The sequence below is a fragment of the Primulina tabacum genome, chromosome 9 (genome assembly GCF_025594145.1).
Source record: "Primulina tabacum isolate GXHZ01 chromosome 9, ASM2559414v2, whole genome shotgun sequence".
In the NCBI taxonomy this organism is placed as follows: domain Eukaryota; kingdom Viridiplantae; phylum Streptophyta; class Magnoliopsida; order Lamiales; family Gesneriaceae; genus Primulina; species Primulina tabacum.
The window spans coordinates 29,791,685-29,802,797 of NC_134558.1; the positions used below are offsets into that span (position 1 = coordinate 29,791,685).

Below are 11,113 nucleotides of genomic sequence, written 5' to 3' on the forward strand. Positions count from 1 at the left end.
TGTGATTCGAGACAACATGTGTCTCTTATACAAGCTTACCATAATTAGCCATATTCTATGCATCGACTCATTAATCATATAAATATCAGAACTCATTTCTGATTGCACTCATCAAATCAAGTTAAGAGCGCCTATTAGTATCGCTTCATGATTCTCTAGGTATCAATGAAAATGCATGAAAAAACCAATAGATTATGGTCAGCGCACAGTACAGTTTATTCATCTCATATATCTCAACCGAATTTATAGCCATGGGAGGAGCTTTGGAAATTGTATATGTGATCTTATCTAAAGCTAGGACAATTTATAGAACTTATTATCCAATTTGAATATTTAAGGACGATTAGTTTGTTTTGATCGAGTATGTTGATAACATATTACGATAAATCATGTCAAAAATTTTTATATTGAGGATAATATAGATAAACATTGTTGAATATTTTAAATAACTTAAAATAAGATATAAAATATGAAGTTTAATTTTATAAATTTTTTTCTCACTAATTTGACATTTCAACCACCTTCTGATGAAAATTGGAAATCGGATTTCCTTGGTGAGTATATGGGATCCAATCAGCTAATTATCATCTCTAATAATATAAGACATAATTTCCAAAAAATAGAGCTCAATTTCATCTCATGCAACCACCACAATTTTCTCACATTTGATAACGACCAAAAAATATGACGTTTATCTTTGTGTGTCAAGCTAAGTCATCAATGTTGAATCGTTGCCGACGTTCGTCATGAGTTTCCCCAATAGCATCAACCATATTAATTGGAGATCCACCCAGCTCATATCACGTATGTCAATGGAAGTCATATATTTGTGGTATCAAGTCCTCTCCAATAAAAAGAGCAAGACAATGACAGTGTGTAACGTTTATCGTGCAACTATCTTCAATGAAAGGCAAGAAAAATTTACTCGTTTTACTATTCCTTTTATGACTTTATATAAATTTCGAATTATATTCAAAACGATGGATTTTAATTTTGAAAATTTGTTTCATCATTAATTTAAAATCGTATCATTTTTGTTTATATGTTTGTTGAATTCATACAACTATATTATAATTATGTTAACACACATACATATGGTTAACTATATATCCCACAGTATCCTAAATAATAATAATAAAAATGATCGATCATCATCACTATTCGATCCATATGATCCAAATAAACGCAACATTTTTCAGCTCACAAGTCCAACATATATAGTCTAGTATGTTAAATGAGAAGCCTTCGTTTGCAAAATTCGTTTTCGTTAGAAACAAGGCTCAGAAAACAAATGCGAGTATGAGTGCCAATTGGCTTGTTATAGTGTGCAGCTGGTGATGCACATCTTCGGTCAAGAAATATGATATATCCTTACCAACATATTCTCTGTGCATTGATAAACATAATATTGAAAGACAGAATGAGATGATTTCATATATTTAGAAAGAATGAAAATTACATCTACAAAACAAGGCCATTACAGGACAAAGACAGATGACCAAATCGCCAGTTTCTTGTACTAACAAACATTATAACAACACTTTCGAGATAAATAGTACATCGCTTCCAACTCTCCCACTTCATAACGTTGTAAAAGAAAAATGTTTTCGAGTATATGTGAAACATCTACAGTCTTCTGGTCATAATTAAGTAATATATATATATATATAAAGGCATACACTAGCAAAAGCTCTCACCTTATCTGAAATAACTGATCTGATTCTTCAGTACAACGGAAACAGACGCTCAAAAACTGAAGGATCACAACGTATAGCATTTGGCGTGCAGCCCCTTCGTGCCTCAATCTTAAGCTCCTTTCATCTGCAAATTAGTCCGTAAAACTAAGAACGAGATCTCCTTGCTACAAAAAGTTGGAAGAATTTAATTTTTTTTTATATATAATGGAAATGGGTTGTGGGTGTCAATTCGGGTGGGTTAGATCAAGTTGAGCAACAGTACTATTCAAAAATTGCACAATCCGAACCCGAATCAAACAGATTAACCCGATTTTGGATTTTTTTTAATTTTTTTTAAAGAAAATTAAATAACATTCAAAACAATAATAATAATATTTTAATTTAAAAACACAATAACAAAATCTCCATCATATATATGATTTAAATTTGAAAGTCTAATTGTAGAAAAATAAAGAAATTTACTAAATCAAATAAACAATTGTCTAAAAAATAAAATATGTTCGAATTAAATATTAAATTATGAAAATTTATGATCTAAATATACAATAAATATTTTTTCATACATACAATATATAAAAATGTAGGCAATATTTATTAATTATATTTTTTAAAAAAATTTAAATTTTCGATTCAACTCAATCCAACCCGATTATTTTTTTAGGATCAGCTATTGGGTCCAACCCGATTTGACCCGAACCCAAAACCCTCAAACCCAAACCTAATTTTTTTGAGGTTGAATCGTGTAGTGAGTCGTTTCTGATTTTGACACCCCTAAAATGGGTTATGTACAAAGTTGATCAGTATTTACACACAGAGCAAAAAAAACATTGATAATCCTGGAACTCAAGTTAAAAAAGTCGAGTGAAAATAACACTCAGCTGGAAAAAGATATAACTTTATCAAATTTTGCTAAAAATGTATTTTCCCCACACTTGGACAAGAATCATATATTTACTAATTTATCAACAAGAGGTAAGAGACTATTCGTTGCCCACAAATCATACGCATGCAACCAAAGGATCACTGGCTAAACTTACAATTTAATAAAGCCGAAAGGAGCAGAAAGAATAAACAGGTCAAAAATTACCTGTTGGTTTCCAGACATTGTTTGGGAAGGTTTGATCTTTCACCAACCAGAAAGTTGCCAAGTAAGACTAATCACCGATCTCATCTCCTTGAACGGTAACATTCTTGGAACTTTCCGGTGCGTTTATGAGATGGGATGAGAGCTGGTTAATGGGTCATTTGTATTTTATCCTTCACGTGAATTCATCTACGTCACACACGATAATCCTATTTCCTCACCCACACAGTTACCAGCCAAGGAAAATAAGACACTTAAATACCGTAACTCCCGTTGTACATATTTCCAGAACCGGGCATGTGAATCTTTGAATCTTCATAACCACCATATAACTTATTAAATCCCAATCTCTCGCTTCTGAGAAGTTCTGCCATACCCAAATTATTTGCACCAGGGCCCTCATTCCACCCATTCCATTGGCCATTAGAAGTTATAGCATTTCTAGGCTGAGGGTGGGTAAACTGAGAGAATGGAGAGAAATTGTTGGATAGGGTTTGCTCCATAACCCTTGAACGAACTCCATAAACATCGGAAATGGAAGAAAAACCATCCCCAAGTTCGTTAATTCTCTGGTTTGTGTGTGGAGGAAGAGATCTTTGCAAAAATGATTGGAGCCTTGCCTCCTCGAATGTATTCAATTGTGGAGAATAACAGGACCTTACATCTAGGACTGGACTGTTGATGCCACCTGGAAGTGTACCGTGGCGAACTTCCAAAATTGCAGGATCCATGAATTCAATATCACAGTTACTAAAAGTATTGCTACTAGGAGGTGTCTGCCACTGATTTCTTGAAAAAGAGGAGGCATCATGTATATGATTTCCTGCACGATTTAGAACGAACAGAAAAACAAAAAAAGGTAAGTTATGAGCAAAAAAATAATCCTTACATATATATGCTCAGCCTAAAAAACTCATTAGTCATTACCAGATAATGTGCCCGAAATCTGATCTGCCCTTTCATATGATGAGAAACCTGGAGGTGGGATTCTACTAGACGCTGAAAATCCTGGAGGGGCAGATATCTGAGATCTTGAAACTGTTAAAAGAATCGGCAAGAGAAAGAACTGGATGAGACAGCGAAAGGACTGAAATGAGATAAACAGTCATCCCATCATTCTCTTAGTGCACTAGACATCACAAATCAGGCTCTTCAATTAACATATGACAGAATACGGAATATTCAGTAGGCATCTACCCTCGTCGATATAAAATCAGTGTATACACTTCTCTATCCATCCTATATTATAACAAATCGCATTTACCAAAATCTATTCCTTGAGACAATCCAAGATATTGCTATGCTATTCTTGGGAACAACTTAAAAAAAGAGTATATAGCTAATTGTCTTGGTACTTGCTTAAGTAGATGACCATCAAACGTAAACTACACATGAAACATGAACTACACATGCTCACAGTCGTTCCATAAGCAATGAAATTTCATGATATAAAAACTGCACTTAAAATGAAAGCCGAGTAAACTCATTAATGAATAAGGGAATAAGAATCTCTCTTACCAGAATGCTTATTATTGGAGATATTAGAATGACTGTCAGTAAAAACATCATATCCACTTCTGCCTAAAAATGGAAAATTATTGCGAGGAGCAATCTTATCATTGTCAAGATGCATGATGTTGCTATAAGGGACATCGTTGCCAGAAGGGCGCTGCTTTAAATCTTTTTCCAAAAAATCACTAGACCGTCCAAAATTTGTTACTTGGTTCGTGTCCTCTCGAGCAAATGAAAACCTTGATTGGTTGCTGTTCTGTATTTTCCATGAACCTGATACTCCAAAAGACCCTTGGGGTTTATCAGTTTCACCCCACAATTTGGCAAGGTTTTGAGGTGATGTTAAAGATTCATCCAATGAATCAAAGTCCATGGACAAAATATTCGATATAATGCTGTTCTCCCCCATATTACCAGCACCAATGGCCACTTCACCTTCATATCTCCCTAACAGTAACCTTTTATCCTCGCTCGGAAATAAATTAGAATATTCAACATAATTAGAATCGAGACTGTTGAGCCTGTTATAAGGATGCCCACCAGACTTTAAAGGAAAATTAGAAGCAGAAACTATCAAGTTATCTTTCTTATCTACAACTGGCCCACACAAATCAACGCTGGTAGGACCATCAGCCGTATTTAACACAGAAGGAATAGTGGAAAGCTTTGTCATATGAAACGAACTGAAAATATCTGGTAGATGATTTATTCTGGCAGTAAGCTCAGGATCCTTGAGCCTTTGGTTATCAAAAGACAACAAGTCATCTTCTGTCTCACACATGTTAACTTGTGTCGGCTGAGAGGGAATTTCCAAACCAAAGTCAGACAGGCTATCTGTGACACAGAGAGCATTAGTCATATTTTCAGATCTTCCAGGTGCCTCAGAAGTCGCTGCCTCTTTAATTTGCTCAGCGTATTTATGGACGCCCAAGGACAAAAAATCAGAGCATGTGTTCTCAATAATTTCATCAGTGGCATCCATAGAATTGTTGTCTAAAGCAGGCCCACAAGACTTTAAGGAAGAACCGACCATCTTACAAAGATTATGGGGTGACTTGGTTGTATCAGCGCCATGCAGCTGCTGGTTTAATGGGGATGTTGGGGGATGTGCGGGAGTAGACGAACTCTTAAGCACTGCAATGCTATCTGGTTTTGATTCTTTTTTAGCAGGCACTAAATTTTCCAGCTTAATTTTATCTGGAGATATGGAGTTTTCTTCAATAGGAACCAAATATTTTCCAGTATTGGTTTGCAATGAAGAAACCTGAATCAGGCTTGCAACTTTAGCAGAAGATGCCACCAGACTGTTACAAGCATCAGGTTTAAGTGGTCCATTGGAACAGGGTATAAATGTAGAAAATGGCTGATTATTGAAAGAACGAGTTCCCCTGGAAACATAAGAGAACGCTGAGAGACAGTGAAAATCAGATGAAGTAAGTATAGCCAAAGAATGACATACCACAATGCTCCAGCTGGAAGAGCAGCAGATCTACCTGAGCTACTATATGGCGGAGTTACTACAGCACCACTAGCTGAATTTTGCTGACCAGGGTGACCAAAAATAAATCAGTTGGAAATATAGCATAGAGGCGTTTTGAACAATATATTTCAATTATAATTACAACAGGAACCCTAACAGCCACTATCAATCTATCATCAAAATTATCGACTAAATAGGTTATAGATAATAAAGTCAATTACTTGAGAGACAGTACTCAGCCAATATTAAAACCAAAAATTTTGTCTTCGTGGACTGAATGCAGCAGCCATGAGATATTCCACGGACTAAAAAATAAATAAAAGTTGAAATACCATAAACTGAGCCATTAAGCACCATCAGCTGGAAGGCAAGTGCTTTTGTGAAGATTGAAGAAAAGGAGTTCTTACATTTGTATTTGTAGCAGTTTTGTTGATAAGCTTCCCTGAAAGGGCAGGGCTGTTATTGCAGTTCTCATCTGGCGGTGGTGGCAACACATTTCCTGAACGACTACTATTTGTGGCACCAGTAATTTGTTGAACTCTACTCCTTCAAAATAATAGTGTTAAGTCGATTTAACTACAGTAGAAACAATGATGAAACTCACAGAAAATCATTAAAAAACAGAAAAAAAAAAATTATATATAACACATGAAAAATAGAGAATAGTCATAGTTTTCGAATTAGCTCTGATGTACAACAAAAATTAGCAGAGATAAAGACATAACGCTAATTTAAAACTCGTGAAACATAAACAAAAAATACTTTTCAAAATCAGCCTCGAGCCTCAATGAGGAATATGTCGTTCAGAAATGAAATCTTGTTCCACACAGGGCATAAGCTACAGCCTTTTTCAGAACTTCACAAGCATATCTCCAAAATCAAAACAAAAATTAAGAAGTCAGTTAAGAAATTATTTTCAAACAAATGTCAGCTTTTTGGCAGATCAATCATTTCACCATACAGAAAAAAATTTATAATCACTTCAATTAGTTCTCTGCGATACAAGTATTTACTCGACTGATTATTTGTGCAATATTTAATCTTCACACATAGAGCCCGAAAATGACTGTAATAGGCACATACAGCTGGGAGCACACCACATCATCACTAGTTTAAAATGAATCAGTAAACCGACATGGCTGCCACTGGAATGTGTAAAAAAACTACCAAAATATAGAAACTGCTCAAATAGTTCGTATGTTTAAGAACATAGACTTCTATTTCGCACGAACATCACACGAGATTCACGCATGTGCACAAAAACAAAAGTCAATGGATCAAATAAATATGCAATGGGAAAAAAAGGAACAGAGAGCATCTGACATGGAAATACCTTGTGTAGGCTGATATTACTTCATCTTTAGTAAAGCTATCCTCTTGTGAACCAATTTCATGCAAATATAAACAATCAGGATTGCTGCAGGGCTGGAAAAAAGGTATAATTTTTTATTAGGAAAACATATGGATTCACCAATATGCCATGGGCACATATTCTGATAATATCTTCAATGGACAATTCAGAAGCCTTCGTATTTTTTTTTCCTAATTTGACTTGAAAAGGTAAATATATTTACCATATTCCTCAGCCATGCATGACAATATTTAGTGGTTCCAAAGCATGCCCTGCAGCAATGGTTTTCAAAAGCTATTGGATCACAGGAAGCAATAAAATATACAATTAAAGAATAACACTTACTTCAAAGGTCTACCATCCAAAGTAAAACCATTTACTGACTGGATACACCGAATGGCTTCTTCCTCCTTTGAATATGTTATATATCTAGGCCAGAAAAAAGTAAATGTATTCATGGCAAGACACAGAAAAGAGAGAATAATATGGGTTCTTACTCAAACCAAATATGGCAAGAGACCTGACACCATATGACATTGGTGCTTCCAAACATATAAACATCATGGAGTTAAAATTATCCAAGTTAAGAACTAATTAGACCACAAGAAATAGTAATGATTTCCTGGGAACAATATTAAGATGATTGACTTCCTTTACAGAAAAAGTATATAAACGTTATTTAAAAAAATAAAAAAAACATCATTTTCACCAGCACTTGAGAGCAACAGTATCAGACCCAAACTCATCCCAAATCCTTCAAAACACAAAGAAGCTGCTCTGAACATAAAATTGCACAAAATGCCAAAATATTTTAAAACTTCTAAAAACAAACTAACATTACAATTTTGGTTTAGCATGGTTATTTCGAACTTACACACTGCATGTACTATTTGCAAAATGTTGTATGGCACCAGTCGCGGTTCGTGATATAGAAACCTTCAGCACCTTTCCATACTGACCAAAATATTCTTTCCGCTGAAGAAGCTGCTAACGTGAATATCAATATCGATAATAACACCAAATACCAATAGGTAAACAAAAGAAAATAAAACCTGGAGAAAACTCGCAATATAAAATAAGCGCAGGAAAATACTAACATCCTCATCTGCAAAATTAAGTTGCAACCCCACTACATAGACGAGATTCCTTTGGATAACTCGTACACTGCCCAGTTGCTTCCTTCCCTCAGAGGTTTTGCTCTTCCCCTTATGCGACTTCAGCTTCTTCTCCACGCTCATCTCTGAAACCAACCTGTCATAACCATCAAAATATAAAATTAAGCATAGATCACCATAACCTAAATTTAAACATGTGAAAGGTATCATCATCAGCATCAACTCATTTACTTTTCACAATTTGACGTCATTCCAACAATTTTTTCCTTGTTATAAGGAGTACGACATGCTGGACAGCGTCCTTCTGTCTCATCTTTCTCAGCCATATCTATTATTTGATGCCAGCACCAAACACAAATCTGAAACATAGAAAACATTCATGGCTCCAAATCAGAAAACCATTATTTTTCCCCCAAAAGGCGCATTAAATAGCATATAAAAAAGTTTAATAGCAAAAATGTGGTAAGAAACAATAAGATAGCATTCACACCCAAGATCTGTCGATAAAACCGTAGAATCCATTCCCAAGAAGGCCAGAAAAAGAAGTTCTAGACAATTATGAAATTCCCAAACCTCATGTTATAGATTTTCCACTAAAATTTTCAATATAGCTAGTTAAAGTCAGCAATTGTTGCCTTGTCATTCACTTTAGAAAATAAAACAGTTGAGATGGTGAAAAAGAACACCCATTCTTTTCTTTCAAAGAATTTCCATGGATAGAAAAGAGACAAGAAATCATGAATACTTTTCAAATTTTCACATAACAAGTTACTGGAACAATAGCTCTGGCAGCGGTCACTTTAATAGCTATATTATTATTTAAACTACAAAAAAATCCATCCACAAATTTTTCCTATATTTTTTCCTCAAACATTCTAACTGCATTTAAAGCATATATTATTTTTCATGAAAAGGCAACCGGTGTATTTTCATACATGAAAAGGCAACCGGTGTACACTGACTACAATTAGAGTAAACATGAATTAAGAACCTTCATACTCACACAGCCGATAACAATTCTCCCTATCCTCAAAGTAAAATAATCTCATTCACACTTCAGATATAATAATTTAAAGTCGGGTGCCACCTTGACTTCTAGTGTGGTCTTCAAGAGCAAGGGCATGACAAAATAAAACTTTTTGCTGTAAAAATATAGCCATAAATGTGAATACAAAAAGAGAGATATCTACCTTGTACAGCTCAAGGACATTTGGACAGTCAAATTTATATTTTAGTTGTAACAGACTAACAGTATAGAAAATCAAATGGATAATGCATGACTTTAAAATGAGTTATTGGACAGTAGGATAGATCTCCAGGAACTTAACAGGTCAATTGCACTTCTTCAGAGATTGAGAGTGCAAGTGAATCAGACAAACATGCAAGAGACTTACGAAAAAAGTATTGCTTCAAAAACTGTAAGAAACGTGCAAACAACGGAAAATAGATGACAGTATTCTTGCCTTAGTAAATATCAAACAACAAAATCATAAATATCAAACAACAAAATCATTTTCTATCTTTATTAATACATGGGGAACTTGCTTGATATGTTTACAAACATGCCCGACAGAAGAATCATTTACAAAGAAAGTGAAACTCAAATTACTAATATTTAATATTTAATACAAGGTAAAAAGCACAGGAAATATTAAACTTAAAACACTTGGTATTCTGGCCAGAATACAAGCACAAGGTTTTCAAAATTCTAAAACAAATTCCATTGATGGAAAAAAATATTTATCTCTTAGTTCCACTTTATTATGCACGAGGGTATGTACCTCATAGCCGCACTTGCATGGCTTCAAGTGCTGATCAGTTAAATCCATCTCCTCAGCACAGAGGGGACACATCCTTTCTCCTCCTTCACTCATGGTTGCCTGAAAAAATATGTAAAGTTTAACGAGATAATACCCAACCGTTGCATTAGTATCTTTACATATTTCTCGAGAATCAGAAAAATATTTACCAAGCATAGCTTCTAAATTGGAAGTGTTTCCACACCTAGTACTCTAAACAATGGACAAGACATAAACATGACTAAAAGCCCAGAAAATAATTTTAAAAAATTAACCAGCGAACTAATTCAACTTAAGAATAAAATTCAATTTCACCAAACCTATCCAAAGTCAAACCTAAGAATCTTCATCCAAGACCAGGGGCATCCACCTCTCCCAAATCCATTTCACCAACCTCTCCACTCAAAAATCCAAAACAAACCGACCAAGAATTGTACCGATGTAAAATTTCAGTTGAATCCAGAACAAATTTATATATAAAAAAAAATAAATCAAGCACAGAAATCCTAAAAAAATTGAAATCAAAATCCAAATAAACACTTATTAAAAGCAACTCAACTTAAACCAACAATCAAACCAAGCAAAAACCCAATCGAAACTACTAAAGTCTCAATTTTCCATCATCTTGCATAAAATTAGGGATCGGGGAAAGGAATTCAGATTGGAGATTCCAAGGCTTACAGAAGATGATTGGATCGAGAAATGAGGCGACGCGATGAAGAGATATAGGTGTAGATACAGAGAGAGAGATGAGCAAAAAGACTGAAACTAGAGAGAGAAATTGAGTGAGCAATAGAGAAGGGAAGAAAAAGGGGTGATAGGCCATTTATGCTTTGGATTGGATAAAAGGGTCGGGTTTGGAGTTACTTCTAATTTCTAATTTTATTATTAGTTGAATATACATACACCATACAAAAGAAATAATATATTGTACACCCATGGTAGCTCCTCATACGAATATCGTTGAAATGACATTTATATATTAGGTGTATAATTTTTCTATGATATATCTTATTTAATATGTAAATGTTATATCATCAGTGCTCACATAAATACTTACAGTGGGTGTGCAGGA

The 11,113-nt window shown here is 34.5% G+C and overlaps 1 protein-coding gene across 4 annotated transcripts; it reads right to left on the reverse strand.

Annotated features, from left to right (window-relative positions):
- Positions 1 to 1,791: 1,791 nt before the first annotated feature.
- Positions 1,792 to 10,871, reverse strand: LOC142555139 (uncharacterized). Of its 4 annotated transcripts, none has more exons than XM_075665844.1 (14): positions 10,720 to 10,871; positions 10,021 to 10,119; positions 8,471 to 8,598; positions 8,222 to 8,375; positions 7,999 to 8,108; positions 7,470 to 7,553; positions 7,348 to 7,396; positions 7,107 to 7,198; positions 6,181 to 6,313; positions 5,753 to 5,835; positions 4,300 to 5,681; positions 3,709 to 3,819; positions 2,785 to 3,604; positions 1,792 to 1,821 (listed from the first exon to the last, which is right to left on the reverse strand). In XM_075665844.1, exons 2-13 carry the CDS (start codon positions 10,111 to 10,113, stop codon positions 3,036 to 3,038), a joined length of 2,988 nt encoding a protein of 995 aa, XP_075521959.1. In that variant the 5' UTR covers positions 10,114 to 10,119; positions 10,720 to 10,871; the 3' UTR covers positions 1,792 to 1,821; positions 2,785 to 3,035. The 4 variants fall into 4 exon arrangements, with proteins under 4 accessions (XP_075521959.1, XP_075521957.1, XP_075521958.1 ...); XM_075665842.1 differs by having other exon boundaries at positions 6,181 to 6,319; XM_075665843.1 differs by having other exon boundaries at positions 7,999 to 8,111.
- Between the last annotated feature and the right edge of the window lie 242 nt (positions 10,872 to 11,113).

Bases quoted from the DNA above. Each gene is read 5' to 3' on its own strand.
- LOC142555139 (XM_075665841.1), bottom strand. From the start codon at position 10,113: ATGAGTGAAGGAGGAGAAAGGATGTGTCCCCTCTGTGCTGAGGAGATG. The intron at 6,320-7,106 runs GTATTTCCATGT...ATTATTTTGAAG, and splicing joins GTAATATCAGCCTACACAAG to GAGTAGAGTTCAACAAATTA. The intron at 5,836-6,180 runs GTAAGAACTCCT...CACCCTGGTCAG, and splicing joins AAACTGCTACAAATACAAAT to CAAAATTCAGCTAGTGGTGC.